Source organism: Bombina bombina, chromosome 3, assembly GCF_027579735.1.
Source record: "Bombina bombina isolate aBomBom1 chromosome 3, aBomBom1.pri, whole genome shotgun sequence".
NCBI classification, from domain to species: Eukaryota; Metazoa; Chordata; class Amphibia; order Anura; family Bombinatoridae; genus Bombina; species Bombina bombina.
The window spans coordinates 84150162-84176746 of record NC_069501.1 but is presented as its reverse complement, the minus strand read 5'-3'; the positions used below and the strand labels follow the sequence as shown (position 1 = coordinate 84176746).

Genomic DNA, 26585 nt, shown 5'->3' with positions numbered 1-26585 from the left:
TCTCTGGATCACCTGTCTCAGGGAATGAGTTTCCGCAGACCGGAGTGGGTCATTGTCACGACCGATGCCAGCCTCTTGGGTTGGGGCGCGGTCTGGGACTCTCTGAAAGCTCAGGGTCTATGGTCTCGGGAAGAGTCTCTTCTCCCGATAAACATTTTGGAACTAAGAGCAATATTCAATGCGCTCCTGGCTTGGCCTCAACTAGCGGAAGCCAGGTTCATAAGGTTTCAGTCGGACAACATAACGACTGTTGCGTACATCAATCATCAGGGGGGAACAAAGAGTTCCCTAGTGATGAAGGAAGTAACCAAGATCATCCAAAGGGCGGAGGATCACTCCTGCCATCTATCTGCAATTCACATCCCAGGAGTAGACAACTGGGAGGCGGACTATTTGAGTCGTCAGACTTTCCATCCGGGGGAGTGGGAACTCCACCCGGAGGTCTTTGCTCAGTTAACCCAATTATGGGGCATTCCAGACATGGATCTAATGGCGTCCCATCAGAACTTCAAGATTCCTTGCTACAGGTCCAGATCCAGGGATCCCAAGGCGACTCTAGTGGATGCATTAGTGGCGCCTTGGTCGTTCAACCTAGCGTATGTGTTTCCACCGTTTCCTCTCCTTCCCAGGCTCATAGCCAGGATCAAACAGGAGAAGGCCTCGGTGATTCTGATAGCTCCTGCGTGGCCACGCAGGACTTGGTAGGCAGACCTGGTGAATATGTCATCGGCTCCACCATGGAAGCTACCTTTGAGACAGGATCTTCTAGTACAAGGTCCATTCGAACATCCAAATCTAGTTCTCTGCAGCTGACTGCTTGGAAATTGAACGCTTGATTTTATCCAAGCGTGGGTTTTCAAATTCTGTGATAGATACTCTGGTCCAAGCCAGAAAACCTGTGACTAGAAAGATTTACCATAAAATATGGAAAAAATATATCTGTTGGTGTGAATCCAAGGGATTCTCCTGGAGTAAGATTAAAATTCCAAAGATTCTCTCCTTTCTCCAAGAAGGTTTGGATAAAGGGTTGTCAGCGAGTTCTCTAAAGGGACAGATTTCTGCTTTATCTGTCTTGTTACACAAACGACTGGCAGCTGTGCCAGATGTACAAGCTTTTGTTCAGGCTTTGGTCAGAATCAAGCCTGTTTACAGACCCATGACTCCTCCTTGGAGTCTAAATTTAGTTCTTTCAGTTCTTCAAGGGGTTCCGTTTGAACCTTTACATTCCATAGATATTAAGTTACTATCTTGGAAAGTTCTGTTTTTGGTTGCTATTTCTTCTGCTAGAAGAGTTTCTGAATTATCTGCTTTGCAGTGTAATCCACCCTATCTGGTTTTCCATTCAGATAAGGTTGTTTTGCGTACTAAGCCGGGTTTTCTTCCAAAAGTTGTTTCCAAAAAGAATATTAACCAGGAAATAGTTGTTCCTTCTCTGTGTCCGAATCCAGTTTCAAAGAAGGAACGTTTGTTACACAATTTAGATGTAGTTCATGCTTTAAAGTTCTATTTAGAAGCAACAAAAGATTTTAGACAAACCTCATCTTTGTTTGTCGTTTACTCTGGTAAGAGGAGAGGTCAAAAAGCTACTGCTACCTCTCTTTCTTTCTGGCTGAAAAGCATTATCCGATTGGCTTATGAGACTGCCGGACGGCAGCCTCCTGACCGAATCACAGCTCACTCTACTAGGGCTGTGGCTTCCACATGGGCCTACAAGAATGAGGCTTCTGTTGATCAGATATGTAAGGCAGCGACTTGGTCTTCTCTGCACACTTTTGCCAAATTCTACAAATTTGATACTTATGCTTCTTCGGAGGCTATTTTTGGGAGAAAGGTTTTGCAAGCCGTGGTGCCTTCCATTTAGGTAACCTGATTTGCTCCCTCCCTTCATCTGTGTCCTAATGCTTTGGTATTGGTTCCCACAAGTAATGGATGACGCCGTGGACCAGACACATCAATGTTGGAGAAAACAGAATTTATGCTTACCTGATAAATTACTTTCTCCAACGGTGTGTCCGGTCCACGGCCCGCCCTGGTTTCCTAATCAGGTTTGAATTTTTATACACTACAGTCACCACGGCACCCTATAGTTTCTCCTTTTTTTCTCCTAACCGTCGGTCGAATGACTGGGGGGCGGAGCCTGAGGAGGGGCTATATGGACAGCTTTGCTGTGCTCTTTGCCATTTCCTGTTAGGGAAGAGAATATTCCCACAAGTAATGGATGACGCCGTGGACCGGACACACCGTTGGAGAAAGTAATTTATCAGGTAAGCATAAATTCTGTTTTTTCACTACCACTGCTATTACGAGTCTTGCAGGTAAAGCTGTACCGCACACTTTTTAAAAAGTCCTTTTTCAATGGGACTTCCACAGCGCCGGTATTACGAGTTTGCCTGGGAGGCCAAAAAGTGAGCGGTACACCCTATACCGTCAAGATTCGTACCACCATCTAAATTATTAACCCCTAAACTGCTGCCACTATTGCCACCACTATAATAAACATATTAACCCTTAAACCGTCGCACTCCCGCATTGTAAACACTAGTGAAATGTTATTAACCACTAATCTGCTGTCCCTAACATCGTCGCAACCTACATACACTTATTAACCCTTAATCTGCTGCCCCCAACATCGCTGCCACCTAACTACACTTATTAACCCCTAATCTGCTGCCCCCAATGTCGCCACCACTATACTAAAGTTATTAACCCCTAAACCTCTGGCCTCCCACATCACTAACACTAAATAAATTTATTAACCCCTAAACCTAACCCTAAGTCTAACCCTAACCCTAACACCCCTAACTTAAATATAATTAAAATAAATCTAAATAAAACTTACTATTATTACCTAAATAATTCCTATTTAAGACTGAATACTTACCTGTAAAATAAACCCTAAGCTAGCTACAATATAACTAATAGTTAAATTGTAGCTATCTTAGGTTTTATTTTTATTTCACAGGCAAGTTTGTATTTATTTTAGCTAGGTAGATTAGTTAGTAAATAGTTATTAACTATTTACTAACTACCTAGTTAAAATAAATACAAATTTACCTTTAAAATAAAACCTAACCTGAGTTACACTAACACCTAACCTAACCCTACAATTAAATAAATTAAATTAACAAAATACATTTATCTAAATTACAGAAAATAATAAACACTAAATTACACAAAATAAAAAAGAAATGATCAAATAGTTTATCTAATTACACCTAATCTAATAGCCCTATCAAAATAAAAAAGCCCCCCAAAATAAAAATAAAAAACCTAGCCTACACTAAACTGCTAATGGCCTTTAAAAGGGCCTTTTGCAGGGCATTGCCCCAAAGAAATCAGCTCTTTTACCTGTAATAAAAAAATACAAACAACCCCCCCAACAGTAAAACCCACAACCTAACTAACCAACCCCCCCCAAAAAAACTACAGAAAAAACCTAAGCTCCCCATTGCCCTGAAAAGGGCATTTGGATGGCCATTGCCCTTAAAAGGGCATTTAGCTCTTTTACATTGCCCAAATTCCCTAATCTAAAAATAAAATCTTCCCAATAAACGATTTAAAAAACCTAACACTAACCCCCAAAGATCCACTTACAGTTTTTAAATTCTACAAGCCAATCGGAATTGATGATGTCATCAAGAATGTCATGTGTGATGTAACAAATTTAGTCATTGATCGTGTGATGCAAAGCACCCAGGGCAGATGCAGTTCAAGTTGTGAATTTCATTGTTTTTAAACGTTTGATTAAGAACTTAAAGTCTAGACATTATTGTACGTTTTTTTCCAATTAATATATATCAGACCCTGATGAAGGCAATGGTTTATCTCTGAAACGTCACAATAAATTGCACTACTACTTTACTTATGATACTTCTGTTCCTGACACCCTAGCTGCTATTTTGGAAGTGTGAGTGCTAATCCTCCTGCAAGTATATATATATATATATATATATATATATATATATAGAGAGAGAGAGAGAGAGAGAGAGAGAGAGAGAGAGTGAGAGAGAGAGTGAGAGAGAGAGAGATATAGATACTGTATATATATATATATATATATATATATATATATATATGAAACAGTAAAGTAGAAATAACTGCAACATCCAAAATGTTTCAAAATAAATTGTTTAAGCCTTTAAATATTGAAACAAAGTTCTGATCCGGAGGGTACAGTATTCATTCACCAATATGTAACAAAAGTACTGATCCAATAGAGGTTCCCCCTACACACGCCCTGTGCATTTAACAGAAGACAGCAGGTAACAGCCCATTAATGCAGTGTTTCACAGCTCTAGAGCATAGCAGGTTTATGCATATTTAAACTACACACAGGTATAAGGTAAACAATCAGGGGGAAACCGTGTTCCCAGGAGGCACTACCGCCTCGACTCACCACCCCGCGGGTGCACCGATTGACCTCTTGTCTGGTGTGTATATTCAGCGTCCCTTAGGCATCAAAACTCTAGAGCTGACTTTATCCAAACAGCTGTGGCGTCTTCGGCAGAGCGTCCCACTATGCGGGAGGGGGTGTGTTCCGATCCTCTGACATCATGTGGTTTCCGTAAACCAATTGGAGAAGAGATCTGTATTACTTGAAAAAAGACCTCCGTGAACTTTGGAGCTTAGAGTCCTTAGACCGTTGCTGCAGCCCAGTAAAGTGCTCAGCAAAAGGAAGAATTTTGCAGACACGGTCAATATAGATAAAACTTCATCTTTATTGTAGAAAACCTTAAAACACTCCAGGGGTCATCACAAGTACACAACACGAGTGTCCGCTAACATGTTTCGGCCCTCAGGCCGTAATCATAGCTAAAGGACTGTGCACCTGAGTTTCTTAAAAAGCAACAGGAACTCTTTGATTGGTTTAAAATTGAAGGCGTGTTGTGTAAAGGTTAACCCTATGGGAACCAACTTTAATTTACATACATATATGAATGTGTATATTGCCCTTCTAAGAATTAAATCTAATCAATACTAGGTAACCGACGTTATTGCATAAATTGCTATACTACTTGCTAATATACAATGTAGAGATATAAGATGAACTTAATAAATAAAACATAGGTATTACAATAATAATGCTAATATTAACCCTTTAAGTTCATAGTAGAATAAATAATTCTATGGTTCCTATACGATATTTATCGACAGGTTAATCTCACTAGTATACACTTTAAAAATTCAAGAAATATGTTTCTTAGTCGTCTATTGGTATAACCTAAAGAATTGAGAGTAATAATAATAATAATAATCTAAACTGTACTCAACTAGATTATTATTCTTGACTGTACTTAACTAAAGTGACTATGAAATGTGAACAAAGATTTATATAAAACATTCCATATAAAATCCAAAAAGTTAATTAAGTGTGTAAATATATCAGACAAAGAGGATAGAGATCAGAAAGCTGTTAGTATTGGATTTATTATAGGTAGACCTTTTATGGTGAACCTAATGTGGTGTAATACAGGGAACCAGGGGCTCTTAAAGATGTTTAAAGCTGCTATAATATGAACTGAGACATGGGCATTTACACATTATTAGGAGAGCGTAGACAGACCACTGCAGAAGAGGGAAGGGATATTACTCCCAAAAATTAATCAAATCATATTCCGAATTTAGACCCTTCGGTACACGCGTTTGTAATTTAAAAATCCAGAACATTTCCCTCTTCTGCAGTAGTCTGTCTCTATTGCCCCCTCTAGGCGGACAAAACACTCTCTCAATGGCCTGCCACCTAAGTGTTTCCACACTTTTTTGGTGGTATTTCGCAAAGTGCTGCACCAAAGGGGTAGACGCAACACCTGCCTGGATTGTGGACAAGTGATTTCGGATACGTACTTTTACCTCGGTGGTCGTGAGCCCAACGTATTGTAGGTGGCAACTAGTGCAACTCAGGGCATAAACTACATACGTGGAGGTACATTTGAGGCAAGACTGTATGGAATAAACCTCTCCAGTAACTTCAGATCTGACACTATCAGACTGTATTACATGTTCACACACCCTACATTTATTTAGGCACTTGAAGGTGCCTTTATGGGTCAGCCAGGAACTTTGTCCCCTGTCAGTTTTAGGGAGAACAGAGGGAGACAGTAAGTTGCCAAGTGTAGTCGTTTTTCTATAGGAACAGCGCAGACCTTGAGCAATACAATGCTCCAGTTTGTCATCAGCCGCCAAAAATGAAAAATGTTTTTTAATAATTTTACATATATCGGCATATTCCTGACTGTATTCAGTGACAAAGGTCACTCCCTTATGTTCAGCTTTAGACTTAATACCATCCCTGTTTAGAACCGCAGACCTTTCTAGAGGATCAACTTGGCTTCTAGCCTTTCTAATTACATTTGTGTTATATCCTCTGTTCTTCAACCTTTTGGTTAAATCGTCACACTGTTCAGCACATTTTTCTGGCAATGAACAGTTGCGTTTAACCCGGATGAACTGGCCTTTAGCCACAGCAAAAGGTACATGTCTAGGGTGGCAGCTACTTGCGTGCAAGAGGGTGTTACCCGTTATGGGCTTCCTATATATTTCTGTCTCAACCTTTCCATCCGTTGTGCCTTTAATAGTGATGTCCAAATAATTTATCACATTATCCTGTAGATCACAGGTGAACTTAATTCCAATATTATTGGAATTCAAGTATGTGACAAAGGACATGAACTGTGACTCACTTCCACTCCACACGAGGAGTAGGTCATCTATATAGCGGCCGTAAAAATAAATATATTCTCTGAAGGGGTTTCCATCCCCATAGACGTGGGACAGCTCCCACCAACCCATGAACAGGTTGGCGTAAGAAGGGGCAAACTTCGCCCCCATCGCTGTCCCACGTCTCTGGAGAAAGAAACCACCCTCAAAAGAGAAATAGTTATGGGTTAGCAAGAACTTAAGAACTCTAAGAATAAATTTTCTGAATTCAAAAGAAAAATCTGAAAAAAACTCCAAAAAGTAATTGACCGCTATTAGACCCTCCTCGTGTGGAATGGAGGAATATAGTGCCACTACATCAATAGTGGCCCACCTAAAGCTGGATTGCCAGTCCAGTTGTTCCACTATACATATAATGTCTTTGGTGTCTCGGATATAGCTATGCAGCCTTTGCACTAAAGGCTGCAACAAACTGTCTACCCACTGTGAGACATGTTCCATTAGTGACCCTATACCACTAACAATAGGGCGCCCTCGAACATCCTTAAGGGATTTGTGGACCTTGGGCAAGTGGTGGAAAATGGGCACTACCGGGTGATCAACCACCAAATACTCAAACGTTTTACGATCATAGTGCCCACTTTCCAACCCATCATCCAAAATGTCCAAAAGTTCCCTTTTAAATCCAATTGTAGGGTCCCTAGGAAGAGGAATATAGTCCTCAGTATTGTTCAACTGGCGTAAGGCTTCATTGACATAATCCACCCTGTCCAGCACAACGACAGAGCCCCCCTTATCAGCTGAGCGTATGACTATGTCATGATTGTCTTGTAGCTCTTTAAGGGCGGCCCTCTCGCGACTGGACAGATTGGGTGTTTGGTACTTAGTACTATTCTTGAGTCTAACTAGATCACGCTCCACACGTTTGAAGAAGGTTTCCAGGGTATTACCCCTTGACTGGATAGGGTAAAACAAAGATCTATTCTGGAAGCTACCAGATGCATTTACACTCTCTTTATTAGTGTCAGTGAGAGCCTCCCTAGACAAATTTTCCATATTGATTACATCACAAGTCTCATTAAATGTCAATTTACTGAAATACTGATCTTTAGTGGGTACATTCAGATCAGAAACCATTCTATTACCTACAGATTCATATGATTCATTGAAAAAATGTTTCTGCAGTGTCATATTACGTATTAGTTTGTTTACATCCAGAATGGTGTTAAAAACATTAAAGTGATTTGTGGGTGCAAAATTAAGACCTCGGCTCATGTAATACAGTCTGATAGTGTCAGATCTGAAGTTACTGGAGAGGTTTATTCCATACAGTCTTGCCTCAAATGTACCTCCACGTATGTAGTTTATGCCCTGAGTTGCACTAGTTGCCACCTACAATACGTTGGGCTCACGACCACCGAGGTAAAAGTACGTATCCGAAATCACTTGTCCACAATCCAGGCAGGTGTTGCGTCTACCCCTTTGGTGCAGCACTTTGCGAAATACCACCAAAAAAGTGTGGAAACACTTAGGTGGCAGGCCATTGAGAGAGTGTTTTGTCCGCCTAGAGGGGGCAATAGAGACAGACTACTGCAGAAGAGGGAAATGTTCTGGATTTTTAAATTACAAACGCGTGTACCGAAGGGTCTAAATTCGGAATATGATTTGATTAATTTTTGGGAGTAATATCCCTTCCCTCTTCTGCAGTGGTCTGTCTACGCTCTCCTAATAATGTGTAAATGCCCATGTCTCAGTTCATATTATAGCAGCTTTAAACATCTTTAAGAGCCCCTGGTTCCCTGTATTACACCACATTAGGTTCACCATAAAAGGTCTACCTATAATAAATCCAATACTAACAGCTTTCTGATCTCTATCCTCTTTGTCTGATATATTTACACACTTAATTAACTTTTTGGATTTTATATGGAATGTTTTATATAAATCTTTGTTCACATTTCATAGTCACTTTAGTTAAGTACAGTCAAGAATAATAATCTAGTTGAGTACAGTTTAGATTATTATTATTATTATTACTCTCAATTCTTTAGGTTATACCAATAGACGACTAAGAAACATATTTCTTGAATTTTTAAAGTGTATACTAGTGAGATTAACCTGTCGATAAATATCGTATAGGAACCATAGAATTATTTATTCTACTATGAACTTAAAGGGTTAATATTAGCATTATTATTGTAATACCTATGTTTTATTTATTAAGTTCATCTTATATCTCTACATTGTATATTAGCAAGTAGTATAGCAATTTATGCAATAACGTCGGTTACCTAGTATTGATTAGATTTAATTCTTAGAAGGGCAATATACACATTCATATATGTATGTAAATTAAAGTTGGTTCCCATAGGGTTAACCTTTACACAACACGCCTTCAATTTTAAACCAATCAAAGAGTTCCTGTTGCTTTTTAAGAAACTCAGGTGCACAGTCCTTTAGCTATGATTACGGCCTGAGGGCCGAAACATGTTAGCGGACACTCGTGTTGTGTACTTGTGATGACCCCTGGAGTGTTTTAACGTTTTCTACAATAAAGATGAAGTTTTATCTATATTGACCGTGTCTGCAAAATTCTTCCTTTTGCTATATATATATATGTATATATATTTATTTGTAGCAATTTCGCAAACATAGTTGCTGTATAGTGACAAATAAAAAATAAAGACATTAATGTCTCATTAACAAAGACAAGTAGATGTTTTGAGAAGTTCCAAAAGAAAATCTTCGGAAATGTGTATATTATGTATAACATGAATAAATCAAACGTGATATCTAACTATTTCTGTTTTTGTGTTTTCAGAATAAGACCCACGTTATTCTTTATACAACACTTTATATGGCGGTACCACAACCATTTCCTAATATGCTACAACCTCCTAAGCAAATAGGTTCAATACATTGTTTGTTCCAGAATGATATTGTGACTTCTTCTGGATACAATACGCCTAAAGGGTAAATTGACTGAAAGCTTTACCATAAACTATAATAACAAATATTAAAGAAACATTCTGTGGTAATAAAATGCTCTAATTGGTTATGGAATGTGTATCACAGTGTAAAGAGTGGTTTTGCATGGGAATTGTGATATATTGGAATTTAGATTTTTGCTGTTGCTGCTCTGTGTCTCTATTATCACAATGTCAAGAAAGATAAGCAATTGTTAATACATATTTATTCCACTTGGAACATTTAACTTGCTAATCAGAAGATTCATATAAAGGTCCCCATTATTATACTGCAGATGGACAATGTTTCAAGGCAGTGAACTTGTCCGTCCTTGAGGGCCTGATATTCAAAACTTTGCTGGCATGGAGGGAAATTACACAAAATCTTTGGGATTCTTTTTAGACCTTGTATAGTAATGTAGGGATCTCTGTTTCACATAATAAACACTACATAGCAACATGAACTTTTCTCAAGATAAAATTTTCTAATATTTTCTTTAAGGGCCTCGCTGTAACGACGAGACTTCTTAGAATATCTCACTTGAGCAGCAAGATTTTGAATATCAGGCCCTCAGTCTTGAGGCCTGATGTTCAAAACCTTTCCACTCAGGTGAGATGATCTAAAATGATCCTCCAGCACTGAGAGATCCCTAATGAAATTTTCAAAAGGGAGATTTTGCTTTACTTCTCCAAGGGGTGTTCCCTGCATTTCTGTATGTGAAGGAGAGACAAGCCCAGTGCAATATAGCACAGCATGACATCAGAGTTCTGCTGCATTTATACTTTGTGCTTTGTATTTTATATCACTTTTCACTTGGGATTACCATTTATTAATTTAAACTTTGCACATTTTATTTTGTATTTTATTTTGTCTACAGCATTGTATTTAGGATTGTAATTTTTCAAATTCTGATTATGCCTTCACAGTTTCTGTCACTTTAACAAATTAAGATCTTACTGTGTATATTTATGTATATATTTTACAAATTAGATGGCACTTTGCATTTCTTCTATTTAAATTAAAACTTAAAAATTGTTAGCTTCAGTTTCCCAGAGAGCGTCATTACTTTCTATGTTCCAGATAATCAAACATTCTCTAGTTTGAAGAGAGATTATACTGCAGACTTTACAGTCCTAACCTCAATGTATGTCTAAGAAAAGGGGAGGAACCTGAAAGTCCCAGAAACATAGAAATTAATGAAGCTCTCTGGGATACAAACTTTCACATGGGAGAGAGATGGTAACTTGAGAACACATCAATGACTAATTAAACTGAAATGTTTTTACTGCAATTTAACTTGCTTTTGTTTATATTTTACTATATATTACTTTTCTTTTCGTTAAAATAAGTGTGTTGTGAAGTTTGAGTAAACTGTACCTGCATACAGCTGGTGAGATAAATCAGTGAGACCAACTTGTTTTTAAATGCTTACAAAATTTCACAGAGAGAGCTTCAGACCCCGCGGTACTCTCCTGTTCAGTCCAGGAACTGCCCTGTCATTTTTAGTTTACAATGTAAAGTGCAATGTAATTTATAAAATATACAGAGAAATATGTAACAAAAAACAGGTAATCAAACAAATGATATCCTGTAGGGGCGCCTAAAATAGCCGTATTCGATTGGGTTGAATTGCGGCGATGTCTGTCCGCCTCCTCAGAGCAGACATATGGAGCTTGATAGATATACCCCTAAAACTTTTGTTTTAGTCTGGGTGGACAGTGCCTACAACAATGAATACTAAACCAAACAAATTGATGATGAAATTCTCACCTACAGACACATCTGAAACTGTATCACTGTTTGTAAGAATTAAATCTAATATAGCTTCCTTTCCAATTTGTTCCTTAACTACAGGGAGTGCAGTATTATTAGGCAAGTTGTATTTTTGAGGATTAATTTTATTATTGAACAACAACCATGTTCTCAATGAACCCAAAAAACTCATTAATATCAAAGCTGAATATAAGTAGTTTTTAGTTTGTTTTTAGTTTTAGCTATTTTAGGGGGATATCTGTGTGTGCAGGTGACTATTACTGTGCATAATTATTAGGCAACTTAACAAAAAACAAATATATACCCATTTCAATTATTTATTTTTACCAGTCAAACCAATATAACATCTCAACATTCACAAATATACATTTCTGACATTCAAAAACAAAACAAAAACAAATCAGTGACCAATATAGCCACCTTTCTTTGCAAGGACACTCAAAAGCCTGCCCTCCATGGATTCTGTCAGTGTTTTGATCTGTTCACCATCAACATTGCGTGCAGCAGCAACCACAGCCTCCCAGACACTGTTCAGAGAGGTGTACTGTTTTCCCTCCTTGTAAATCTCACATTTGATGATGGACCACAGGTTCTCAATGGGGTTCAGATCAGGTGAACAAGGAGGCCATGTCATTAGATTTTCTTCTTTTATACCCTTTCTTGCCAGCCACGCTGTGGAGTACTTGGACGCGTGTGATGGAGCATTGTCCTGCATGAAAATCATGTTTTTCTTGAAGGATGCAGACTTCTTCCTGTACCACTGCTTGAAGAAGGTGTCTTCCAGAAACTGGCAGTAGGACTGGGAGTTGAGCTTGACTCCATCCTCAACCCGAAAAGGCCCCACAAGCTCATCTTTGATGATACCAGCTCAGACCAGTACTCCACCTCCACCTTGCTGGCGTCTGAGTCGGACTGGAGCTCTCTGCCCTTTACCAATCCAGCCACGGGCCCATCCATCTGGCCCATCAAGACTCACTCTCATTTCATCAGTCCATAAAACCTTAGAAAAATCAGTCTTGAGATATTTCTTGGCCCAGTCCTGACGTTTCAGCTTGTGTGTCTTGTTCAGTGGTGGTCGTCTTTCAGCCTTTCTTACCTTGGCCATGTCTCTGAGTATTGCACACCTTGTGCTTTTGGGCACTCCAGTGATGTTGCAGCTCTGAAATATGGCCAAACTGGTGGCAAGTGGCATCTTGACAGCTGCACGCTTGACTTTTCTTAGTTCATGGGCAGTTATTTTGCGCCTTGGTTTTTCCACACGCTTCTTGCGACCCTGTTGACTATTTTGAATGAAACGCTTGATTGTTCGATGATCACGCTTCAGAAGCTTTGCAATTTTAAGAGTGCTGCATCCCTCTGCAAGATATCTCACTATTTTTGAGTTTTCTGAGCCTGTCAAGTCCTTCTTTTGACCCATTTTGCCAAAGGAAAGGAAGTTGCCTAATAATTATGCACACCTGATATAGGGTGTTGATGTCATTAGACCACACCCCTTCTCATTACAGAGATGCACATCACCTAATATGCTTAATTGGTAGTAGGCTTTCGAGCCTATACAGCTTGGAGTAAGACAACATGCATAAAGAGGATGATGTGGTCAAAATACTCATTTGCCTAATAATTCTGCACTCCCTGTAATTGCTCAAGTGATTTCCCTTGCTTCTAGCTGATTTTGCAGAGGGAATCTTCTAGTCTATATCTGGCAAGTCCCCCATTATTATAACCTTACCCTTCATGGTCATTTTGGTTATTTCTTCCAATAACAGATTGTCCAGTCTTTCATCTTGCAATGGAGGCCTTTATACAACCCATAAACACATTTGTATCTCCAGTTTCCACAGTTACCTAAATTCTTCCCACTTCGTCATGAGTGCCTACAATTTCAGTAAACTTTATATTTTCATTTACATACAGAGCAACTCCTCCAACTTTCTTTCCTACTCTGTTCGTTTTAAATAACTTGTATCCAGGTATGACTATGTCCCAGTAATGAGAATCATTGTACCATGATTCTGTTATAACTAATAAATCTGAGTTGTCCGTAGTCATTATTAAAGTGCAATCTGAGCAGGCGTGAAACAAACATGTTGTTGGCAAAGAGTCTTCATGAGAGGACTGTTTTCTTTTGAATGGATACTAACATTGCTGCAAGTAAAGCTAAGGAGCAGGCTAATCTTTCTAAGGAGTAAAGGAATGAGCATCAAGTAAGAGGAAAGGTAAAAACTTTTATTCTAGTTTGTTTGTTCATAAAAGGATCACTTTGGTGTTCTCACTTTTAAGTAAAAAAGAAAAAGATGACATCACAAACCAGATGATCATGTTCTAAACAACCAGTAATTGGCTCAGGAGAGCATATGTTGCAGAGCATTTGGTTCAAACAGCGTGGATTCAGCATAACGGAAGAGCAAGTGGAGAACAGTGAACTTTTCAAGCAGCTCTGGAGGAGGTAATATGTATACTCGCAGTGACTAGCCCCATAAGTAAGATCCTATGTTAGAAATTGCTGGGAAACTAACTGCTTTAATAAAAAGTGACACTTCAAAAAAAGAAGCAGCTTATAGACCTTAAGTGCGGTGGAAACCGCGGTCAGCAGGCATAATGTCTCTAAACATATCCCAGCTTTAAATTCCTTATGAGAATGCATCACCACCACCAGCCTGAACCATTGATACAAGGCAGGCTGCATCCATGCTTTCATGTTGTTTACACCAAATTCTGACCCTACCATCTGAATGTCACAGCTGAAGTTGAGACTCATCAGACCAGGCAACGTTTTTCTAATCTTCTATTGTCCAATTTTGGTGAACCTGCGCGAATTCTAGCCTTAATTTTACCTGGTGTGGTCTCCTGCTTCTGTAGACCATCTGCTTCAAGGTTCGTCGTGTTGTGCGTTCAGAGATGGTATTCTGTATACCTTGGTTGTAACGAGTTTCTGTTGCCTTTCTATCATCTCAAACCAGTCTGCCCATTCTCTTCTGACATCAGCAAGGCCACACAACCGCCGCTCACTGGATATTTTCTCTTTTTCGGACCATTCTCAGTAAACCCTAGAGATGGTTGTGCGTGAAAATCCCAGTAGATCAGCAGTTTTTTTAAATACTTAGACCAGCCGTCTGGCACCAACAACCATGCCACGTTCAAAGTCACTTAAATCCCCCTTTTTCCCCCATTCGTATGCTCGGTTTGAACTTCAGCAAGTCATCTTCACCACGTCTAGATGCCTAAATGCATTGAGTTGCTGCCATGTGATTAGCTGATTAGCAATTTGTGTTACCAAGCAATTTAACAAGTGTACCTAATAAAGTGGCCAGTGAGTGTATATATAGTGTATTTATGGTGTATATTATTTTATATATATATATATATATATATATATATATATATATATATATATATATATATATATATATATATATATATATATATATACATACACACACACATTAGAGCCCTTTCCAGTCAAACACCTTGCCATATACCTTTTAAACCCTTTTAAAATCTTTTTATCAAAATTAAAATAATATTTTTTTATTAAAAAAGTGTATATATGAGTGTAATACTTTTATTGCAATATGTTTTTGATGTGTTGTGTGAAATTAACCCTTATACTTTACTTCAGGTGTCAAGTCACACTTTATTCTAGCACAGTTTCGGATTTTGCTCAAGAGCAAACTATATCTTTCAGCTTGTAATATGAGCACATATTGATCTCCATTGAAAGTATAGGTTGCGCTAGAGTGATGTCGGCTTTGCAATCCCTTCTCTTTAAAGGTGCTTTACCATGGACTTGTAATAACAAGTTGCATGCTAATGTTAGCACGGTCCAGCGATATAGTGTATCACGTCCCGTGCTATCATTAGTGCGTCACTCGTAATCTGGCCCATAGAGTTACAATTTCCAATCTAATGGTCCGTTAACCGTCAGTGGAGAACATTACTACTTTACTATTGTAGTTGTTTTCTCTCTCTTTAATTTCCCTCTGGGCATCTCATTGCACTCTTTGGTATTTGCATTATATATATATTATAAATTGTTATGCAGATATAATCAACCTTTAAATTAAATTATGTAGGTTAAAGGGACATAAAACCTCAAATCTTTCTTAATGATTTAGATAGAGCACGCCATTTTGAACAACTTTTCAATTTACTTCTATTATCTAATTTGCTTTATTCTCTTTTGTGAGCCAATGAAGAGAGATATACGTGCAGCCACCAATCAGTAGCTAGCTCCCAGTAGTGCATTGCTGCTCTTTAGTCTACCCAGGTATGCTTTTCAGCAAAAGATACCAAGAAAACAAAACAAAATTAGATAATACAAAATAGAAATGGTATGCTCTATTTTAATCATGAAAGAACAATTATGGGTTTCATGTGTCTATAACAAGAGCTGTACTTAATAAAACTGACATAGCATAACATTATGGTTTCTTTTTTAAGGATCTATTTTACCATTGAAGATTTAAAAGGAGATGGAACTATTATTCCAGAATTTGAGCTTTTTGATGGAGACCAGCCCATCTCCAGAAACGTAACTCTTGCGGCCACAGATGACATAACAGTTCATATCAGGATTAGGACCGATGACGTACAATTCAAGGTTGTCATAAGTGATTGCTGGGCCACACCAAGTGCTGATGTGCAGGACCCCCTATCAGCCAGCTTTATAAACAATAGGTACAGTTTTAAGCATGAATCTAGTTTTTAAGATCATAGAACACGTTGTAGTTAAAGTTGTATGTTAGATGCGGTTTATTATAGGGCATTGCTTTTTAAATATAACAGGACAATTGACTGAAAGATTTGACATAAACTTGAACTGTTAGGCATCAGGTCTGTCATTTATTCATTTCACCCTTTAATCCTAATGCCAGCGCTAGCACAACTCTGTACCACTCTACCACGAGCGCATTTAAGGAACATGTTAGCCAACATAAATTTTCTTTTATCCCTGAAGCAACTGTGAGAAAGACAAAAAACTGAATGATGCAAACATTGTTTTATCTATTTAAAACTAAGATCTAGTCACCAGAACGACCACCATTTTAACAGTAATCATTCTGCTACCCTTTCTACTTTCATCTAGAAAAAAGTGACAGCCAATCAGTCAATCACTATCATCATTGCTAAGTTCACACATAGGGGTCAATTTATCAAGCTTCGTACACTCCATAACCTGTCCGCCTGCTCTGAGGCTGCGGACAGAAATCAACCCGATCAAATACGATCGGCTTGATTGACACCCCTTGCTAGTGGCAGCATTGCACCAGCAGTTCACAATAACTGCTTGTGCAATGTTAAATGCCGACAGTGTATGCTGTCGGCATTTATCGATGTGCAGCAGACATGATACGCAGACATGATACGCTACATTGTATCATGTCCGCTTGCACATTAATAAATTGACCCCTTTGCTTTCATGCACGGTGTCCATTTTATGACATCCTTGCTCCCTCCTCCAAAACTGAGTTTTATAGGATGGAGGAGGAAGGAGGGACGGAGTTTTACAAGACTGTGCATGGAGATTTAAATAATGGAGGAAGGAGCTAGGATGCCCTAAAATGGACACCGTATTCATGAAATCTTGTAAGATTTTGCCATAATCTTGTGCAATTTCTCAATATTCTCATTTGAGGAGTGACTTTGCTTGCAATTGCCAAAAAAAACTGATACAAGCAACTGGATCCCTCTTCAATGGGATGTGGTTACTGGTGACATTTTAATGTTATATATCTTCCTTTTCTACATATAGATATTCATATGATATTTTCTACCCATCATTTTTACATAACTGCAAAATAATATAGCATATGACTAACGTCCCTTTATTTTTGGCCTACGGACACTCTACCGTTACACGGCACATGTTAAAGTGTGACCTAAAGAGATAATACATTTATTACTTTTCTGCGTTGCTAGGGGTTCCTATTTGATGTGTGATGTCATTTATTGGGCACCTTACACAGCTATAGATGTAAATAGCAAGAACGCCCTTAAACAAAATGCATTGAAAATATATGCAAAGTGAGGCTCAATGAATTTCAGACATGATCTCACCTTTACAACGGATACCCTCTTGAAGCTCATGGGCAACTATGAATCTTAAGTATTATAATCATGTCTAGGCCGATATTTAACCCTAGAAAGACGCAGGCGTATCCTATACGTTGCATACTGAACCCAAATTTTATTTTCATGATTCAGATAGAGAATGCAATTTTAAGCAACTTTCTAATTTACTTCTATTATCAATTTTTCTTCATTCTCTTGGTATCTTTATTTTTAAAAGCAGGAAAGTAAGCTTATGAACCTACCCATTTTTGGTTCAGCACCCTGTATAGTGCTTGCTGATTAATAGCTGCATTCAGCCACCAATCAGCAAGCAGTTCCCAGGTTCTGAACCAAAGATGGGCCAGCTAGTAAGCTTACATTCCTGATTTTTCAAATAAAGATATAAAGAGAATGAAAAAAATTGATAATAGGAGTAAATTAGAAAGCTGCTTAAAATTGCATGCTCTATAATAGAAAATTTGGGTTCAGTTTTTCTTTAAGGGTTTTCCAGCCCTGTAATAGCGCAGATCTCGCTGAAAGCAGCCAGATGCACTATTGCTAAATGACTCCCTCCAGGATACATTCGGCAATAGTGCGGCCTTGCCACTATTTAACCACTTAGTGCAAAAATGATAGCTGACGTACACGGTACATCGGCTGTTATTAAATGGTTAAAGACTGTGACATATACTGTAATACATGTACGTTTACCTTATTAAAAGTTCTTTACTGTTTGTTTTTATAGCAAGTGGATTTTAGCATATTTGATATATTTGTCCTTTAACAATAAGATGCAGTTTTAATACTAAAGTAATACACATGCTATGTGGGTTTAGAGAGATTGTAAACCTTGTTTGTCTAATATGGGAAATCAGTTTATTATCTTTTTGTCATTTCAGCTGTGCTTTGCCGAACACTCACACTCTAATCCTTTCTAATGGCATATCAAACAATGCTTCATTTCAAACAAAGATATTTGCCCTTATTGAAACTCCTATTGTGTATTTGCACTGTAGGCTACATATATGCAAGGAAATTCCTCCAGGCACCTGCAAACCGGTATGCTTGTATATATATATATAATATTTTAAATAAAGGATTAATTATTTATTTATATATAGCCCAGGTATATACATAAAAAAAAATAGTAAATACAGAATGTCTTTGTGTTTTTTAATATTCATGTCTACTGTACCTACTAACAATATATATATATATCTGATAGTGGGCTTGATTATGTGTGTTGTACTAACTGTTGTGTGCAAACAAAAAGGGGTATTATATAACGGTTCTTTGCACGAGTCGGAATTAGGGTGCGAGTTACAAGTTGACAGTAAATACCTTCGCTTGAGCTCAATTGTATTTAACATACGTTGCAATAGCTTGACTTCAGCGCTCTGGTTAACTGTTACGCTCGACTAAAAAGTGGCAAATAAAACAACAAAAATACATTTACAAATACAATACAAAAATACTCAAAAAATATTACATAAAAAAGTTATAAGGTCTAAATTAAGATATAAGGTCTGCAACAGAAAAAAATGGAATGCAAAGGGCTTTAACTTAGACATACATACATATACATGTTTACATATTTATATATATATGTATTTACAGAAAATGTATGTAATATAAATATTTCACATTCCAATGTTCTTCACATAAGGGTACCTTGAAGTACCTTGAAGTGTTGAATTTGAAAAGGCAAAAATGGCCTTGAAAAGCCTTTCGAAAATGGATTGTGATTGCTATGAACTTTTTGGCATAATGTTAAAAAATTGGAATTTTCTCTTTGAGGTGAAAATGCAATTGCGACTCTGGAAAATAGCCAAAAACCAATTATTGTGATCACTTCGAAATCTAAAGTAGCCTTTTCTTTTTCGGTACTACTATAATAAAGTTATTAACCCCTAAACCACCAGACCCCCACATCGCTATTACTATAATAAAGTTATTAACCCCTAAACTGCAGACCCCCCACATCGCAACACACTAAATTGAACTATTAACCGCTAAACCTAACTATCCCCTATATTTTAAATTAAATTTACAATTATAACTATCTTAAAATAAATAAAACCTTACCTGTGAAATAAAAAGAACCTAAGATTAAAATATAAATTAACCGAACATAACTATTTTAAGAAAAGAAAGTAAACGAAAAATAAAAAAACCTAAATTACAAGATTAAAAAAACCTAACACTACCAAAAACTAAAACAAATCTAACATTACTAAAAAAAAAAACACTAACATTACGAAAAATTTAAAATATCTAAGATTACAAAAATAATAAATGAAATTACCAAAATAATAAAAATTAAACCTAATCTATTAGCCCTATAAAAACAAAAAAGCCACCTTAAAATAAAAACACCCCCTAACCTATCAATAAACTACCAGCTCTTTTACCTAAAATAATTACAAAGTCCTCCCTAAAAGTAAACCCCGCCACCCAACCAAAATGTAAAAAAAAAAAAAATAACCTACCCATTGCCCCTAAAGGGGTATTTGTATGTGCATTGCCCATAAAAATAAAAAACCCCTAATCGAATCCCCCCAAAAACCCAAGTCTAACCCCCAAATAGGTACTCACCGTTCCTGAAGTCCGGCAGTGAAGGTCTTCTTCCAGGTGGCGACATCTTCATCCAGCGCGGGGACCTCTTCTATCTTCATCCAGGGCGAAGTCGGCGCGGAGCGGAAGTGACTGCTGAACAGGACCAGTGACCGCAGAGCCATCCAGCGTGGAGGAGCCTCTTTGAACGATAGTCGCCGCACACTGAGGATTGAATGCAAGGTACCCCTTTTATATTGGGGTACTGTTGTATTCCTATTGGCTGAAAAATTCAAATGAGCCAATAGGATGAGAGCTGCTTAAATCCTATTGGTTGATTTAGATGTCACCGCCTGGAAGAAGACCTCCACTGGCTAGAAGAAGACCTTCTCCGCCGGACTTCAGGAACTTTATTTTAGTGTTGGCGATGTGGGAGGCCGGCGGTTTAGGGGTTAATAGGTGTAATATAGTATTTGTGATGTAGGGGGCAGGCGGTTTAAGGGTTAGTAGGTTTATTTAGTGTTGGCGATGTGGGGGTCGGCAGTTTAGGGGTTAATAGGTTTATTTAGTGATGGCGATGTAGGTGGGCGGCGGATAAGGGGTTAATAGGTGTAATATAGTATTTGCGATGTGGGGGGCATGGCGGTTTATGGGTTAATAGGTAGTTTATGGGTGGAAGTGTAACATTTTAGTTATGAGTTTTGTGAAACATTTTTGTTTCACAAAATCCATAACTACTGGTCTCAGATTGCGGAATGGATGGTGGCGGTATAGACTATAACCGCAAGAATTTTAGCCGGACCGCACAACCTGTAATACCGGCGCTATGAAAATCCCGCACTCAAAAGCCATTTTTTGAGTGCGGAATGGAGAGTTGCGTAAAGGCTTAAAGGCTTGCAATACGGGAGACCTGCCATTCCGAACTTGGCACCGCAAGGCACTTTATAAGTCCTTGAAAGTGGTCAAAAATATTTCAGATTCGCCGGAAACAGCAGTTAAGAAGCAGCGGTCTTAAGACCGCTGCGCCTTAACCGGTCCCCCGCCTCTAAACGGCCCTTGATAAATCAGCCCCTAAATATATATGTATATGCTTATATACATAAATATTTATGTGTTAATATGTGTATATACACATATAAACTCATAAATATATATGTATATATTCATATACATATATATTTATTTATTAAAAATATTAAAGATAAGAGAGGGCGCATACACTATATATACACTGTACCACTTCAAAAAACAACATACACAGCTCAATACAGGGAGTGCAGAATTATTAGGCAAGTTGTATTTTTGAGGATTCATTTTATTATTGAACAACAACCATGTTCTCAATGAACCCAAAAAACTCATTAATATCAAAGCTGAATAGTTTTGGAAGTAGTTTTTAGTTTGTTTTTAGATATAGCTATTTTAGGGGGATATCTGTGTGTGCAGGTGACTATTACTGTGCATAATTATTAGGCAACTTAACAAAAAACAAATATATACCCATTTCAATTATTTATTTTTACCAGTGAAACCAATATAACATCTCAACATTCACAAATATACATTTCTGACATTCAAAAACAAAACAAAAACAAATCAGTGACCAATATAGCCACCTTTCTTTGCAAGGACACTCAAAAGCCTGCCATCCATGGATTCTGTCAGTGTTTTGATCTGTTCACCATCAACATTGCGTGCAGCAGCAACCACAGCCTCCCAGACACTGTTCAGAGAGGTGTACTGTTTTCCCTCCTTGTAAATCTCACATTTGATGATGGACCACAGGTTCTCAATGGGGTTCAGATCAGGTGAACAAGGAGGCCATGTCATTAGATTTTCTTCTTTTATACCCTTTCTTGACAGCCACGCTGTGGAGTACTTGGACGCGTGTGATGGAGCATTGTCCTGCATGAAATTCATGTTTTTCTTGAAGGATGCAGACTTCTTCCTGTACCACTGCTTGAAGAAGGTGTCTTCCAGAAACTGGCAGTAGGACTGGGAGTTGAGCTTGACTCCATCCTCAACCCGAAAATGCCCCACAAGCTCATCTTTGATGATACCAGCCCAAACCAGTACTCCACCTCCACCTTGCTGGCGTCTGAGTCGGACTGGAGCTCTCTGCCCTTTACCAATCCAGCCACGGGCCCATCCATCTGGCCCATCAAGACTCACTCTCATTTCATCAGTCCATAAAACCTTAGAAAAATCAGTCTTGAGATATTTCTTGGCCCTGTCTTGACGTTTCAGCTTGTGTGTCTTGTTCAGTGGTGGTCGTCTTTCAGCCTTTCTTACCTTGGCCATGTCTCTGAGTATTGCACATCTTGTGCTTTTGGGCACTCCAGTGATGTTGCAGCTCTGAAATATGGCCAAACTGGTGGCAAGTGTCATCTTGGCAGCTGCATGCTTGACTTTTCTCAGTTCATGGGCAGTTATTTTGAGCCTTGGTTTTTCCACACGCTTCTTGCGACCCTGTTGACTATTTTGAATGAAACGCTTGATTGTTCGATGATCACGCTTCAGAAGCTTTGCAATTTTAAGAGTGCTGCATCCCTCTGCAAGATATCTCACTATTTTTTACTTTTCTGAGCCTGTCAAGTCCTTCTTTTGACCCATTTTTCCAAAGGAAAGGAAGTTGCCTAATAATTATGCACACCTGATATAGGGTGTTGATGTCATTAGACCACACCCCTTCTCATTACAGAGATGCACATCACCTAATATGCTTAATTGGTAGTAGGCTTTCGAGCCTATACAGCTTGGAGTAAGACAACATGCATAAAGAGGATGATGTGGTCAAAATACTCATTTGCCTAATAATTCTGGACTCCCTGTATATGGCACTTGTACCTATTATCATACAATTATATCAACATCCCATGTTGAAAGTCACTATGATAGTGCAAAAAATCACGTATGTCCTCAGTGGGAATGATGGCTGCACTCCTCTTCACAGAAGATACTGGAAAAACTGTAAAATAGAAGAAAGGGAGGGGCGCCTCATGTGTAGAATCACCAAATCAAAAAAGCCAAAGCTTATGTACTCAAGCCAAATTGGTACTCACATTTAAAATAAGCACCCAATGTGCTAATGGAAGCAGACTGACATAATATGGTGTGTCAGTACACCCACTCCAGGATATCCCCGCCAGGTGTGTCTGTAATGGAGAGTCAAGACAACAAAGGAAACCACATGTGCAGATCAACCAAATAGATGGAACAATGGAGATAATTATTCCAAATGGGTACTCACAATGTCCAATAGCACACCTATGTGCTGGTAGATGCAGACTGATAATTTTAGGTTAGGGCGTATCAGCCCACTCCAGGTGTCCAAAAACAGGATAAATGCACAAACAGCCCAATATTGGGAAATGAGGGCGAAGATATAAACCACTATACTTGTGTTATAGTAAAAAACATTTTTATTAAAAGACTGAAAACAAAAATTGAAATTAAAAATTAAAATATTAAAAGAATATAATAACAACAATTAGTGGTCAAGGGGATAATCCCCTCTAATGCAACGCGTTTCTCAGCACTGAAGGGCCGTTTCCTCAGGCATGTATACACCTTACCTCTATCCTGCTATTTTAAACCTTTATGCTACCAATACACAATTGATTAAAGAACAACACCCACAATGGGCGTGTCCATAAAACACATGTTATGCATTAATACAAACAAACTAAACATATTATTCTTATACATAAAGCATTGTGTTTAGAATATTCAAATACATCCTCATCATCCTGTTAGTTAGTCAAACTTTAAGTTGCAACCATATCTCTCTCTACCATAATGAATTTCTCTGTTAACACATCTACATTCCCAGTTTTTTCTATATTGTTGTTTTAATTAAAGTATTCCTATCAGTTTGGTGTCCTATATTGACTAAGTGTTCTGTATTTCAATAAAATTCTCATTTTAAACAGTCATCATTAATTTTAAATCCGTTTTAAGCTCCCTTCCTTTTCATGTACCCTAATTGTTTGATATGATTTTAACTCCATTTTATAAAACTATTTATAAAACAAAAAGGATTTGTTTTTTACCTTAATGATGTACATAATGCAGGATTCAGATCTTCCATGATATCTCTCTAAATAATCATTGATCAATTGCATGCATTCTACATGCAAACAAACAAACAAACAAACAAACAAAAAAACAACTTACACTTCCTGCTATACTTCTATAGTTAATGACTAGTAGCCAATCCTCACAGACTACACTCTCTGAAGAGGTCATATCTACCAATCATGGACAAGTTCTCATTTTAACAATTGTTTGTGATTGGGCAGACCATTTTAATAGGTAACCAATCCCTTGGACTCTATTCTTCTGTGAAAATATCACTAATGAACACTGCTTAACCAAAAAAAAAAAACCCACCAAAAAAACCTTTGTGTATATATAACCAAAAATCTGTATATGTATCCTCTGATACTGTATATTAATGCGTACCATCTATACTCATCATATATACTAATCAAATCCAATATAATCAACCCTTAGTGTAAAAAGTTAAGTGTGCAGAAAAAGAGATAACCTGTTCACATAAATAATCCCTTTGTATAAATATAACCATGAATCTGTGTATGTATCCTCTGATACTGTGTATTAATGTGTGCCATCTAATTAATAATATATACTGATAAATTCCAGTATAATCAACCCTTAGGGGCCTATCTATCAAGCTCCGAAAGGAGCTTGACGGCCCGTGTTTCTGGCGAGTTTTCAGACTCGCCAGAAACAGCAGTTATGAAGCAGCGGTCACAAAGACCGCTGCTTCATAACCCTGTCCGCCTGCTCTGAGCAGGCGGACAGGAATCGCAACAATTCAACCCGATCGAGTACGATCGGGTTGATTGACACCCCCTGCTGGCGGCCCATTGGCCGCAAGTCTGCAGGGGGCGGCGTTGCACCAGCAGCTCTTGTGAGCTGCTGGTGCAATTTTAAATGCGGAGAGCGTATTGCTCGCCGTATTCAGCGAGGTCTTGCGGACCTGATCTGCACTGTCGGATCAGGTCCGCAAGACATTTCTTAAATATGCCTCTTAGTGTTAGTGTAACCGGGACTATACAGTGTATATAAATATAAATAAAAATAGACAATTCTGCAATCAGTTTTATAGATTGTGACTATTTTAACGTTACCCACTATGTGAGTTTATTCTAATGTGTCTCATTTATGGCAATGTAAGAGATTCTACACAATAATATTACTGTGTTCCTTTTGTTGTGCTTATTTAATAATATACTATGTGTTGCGAAGTGTAATTGTATGTGTCACTTTAGTGCTAAAGGTAACTTAAATAATACATTATATAATGTGTTAGAATAAAAACATATGTTGCTAAGTGTGACGTATATCGCTTTAAATGTGTCATTCACTCTATTTAACCTAGTAGCTAGCTAGACCTAGGGAAGGGGCTAATGTATGACAATATGAAATGGTCTGTATATTTGTACTAATTGTATGTAGTGTGAATATAATTGATCACAAAGATCTAATAATAATACCCATTAAGACTCCTATCCAGAAGGGGCATGAGTCCATACATATAGTATATCCAGATGGTGGAGAGGGATAGATACAGGTGCAACTAGAAAGACTAAAGCAAATCCTTCAATGACACTCTAGATCTAGAACTTCATTTAGGCCAGAGGGAAACAAAGACTGGAAACGATATATCCAATATGTCTCCCTCTGGCGCAAACGAGTGTATCTATTATAGCCCACAGCACTAGGGATGCTCTCAAGAGGCGTGATCTTGAAACTATGGTAACACCCATTGTGCTGTGTCGTACTATGTCTGGAGATACTGTGTTTCATTGAACGTTGTTTGATATTTCTCCAGTGTTTTTGTTTTATAAATAGTTTTATAAAATGGAGTTAAAATCATAACAAACAATTATGGTACATGAAAAGGAAGGGAGCTTAAAACAGATTTAAAATTAATGATGACTGTTTAAAATGAGACAATTTTATTGAAATACAGAACACTCAGTCAATATAGGACACCAAACTGATAGGTATACTTTAATAAAAACAACAATATAGAAAAAACTGGGAATGTAGATGTGTTAACAGAGAAATTCATTATGGTGGAGAGAGATATGGTTGCAACTTAAAGTTTGACTAACTAACAGGATGATGAGGATGTATTTGAATATTCTAAACACAATGCTTTATGTATAAGAATAATATGTTTGGTTTGTTTGGATTAATACATAACATGTGTTTTATGGACATGCCCATTGTGTATTGGTAGCATAAAGGTTTAAAATAGCAGGATAGAGGTAAGGTGTATACATGCCTGAGGAAACGGCCCTTCAGTGCCGAGAAACGCGTTGCATTAGAGGGGATTATCCCCTTGACCACTACTTGTTATTATATTCTTTTAATATTTTAATTTTTAATTTCAATTTTTGTTTTCAGCCTTTTAATAAAAATGTATTTTACTATAACACAAGTATAGTGATTTCTACCTTACCTCTCATTTCCTAATATTGGGCTGTTTGTGCATTTATCCTTTTTTTGGACCATATCGTTGGTAACACCTGGAGTGGGTGAGCTGATAC

The 26585-nt window shown here is 37.9% G+C and overlaps 1 protein-coding gene across 1 annotated transcript in view; it reads left to right on the top strand.

Moving 5' to 3' along the window:
* Window positions 1-26585, top strand: part of UMODL1 (uromodulin like 1) — a 221081-nt gene that overhangs the window by 162365 nt on the left and 32131 nt on the right. Inside the window, exons 13-15 of the mRNA XM_053705160.1 lie at window positions 9479-9630; window positions 15838-16074; window positions 18348-18507. Coding sequence (XP_053561135.1) covers window positions 9479-9630; window positions 15838-16074; window positions 18348-18507 — 549 coding nt within the window. The remainder of the gene's footprint in view (window positions 1-9478; window positions 9631-15837; window positions 16075-18347; window positions 18508-26585) is intronic.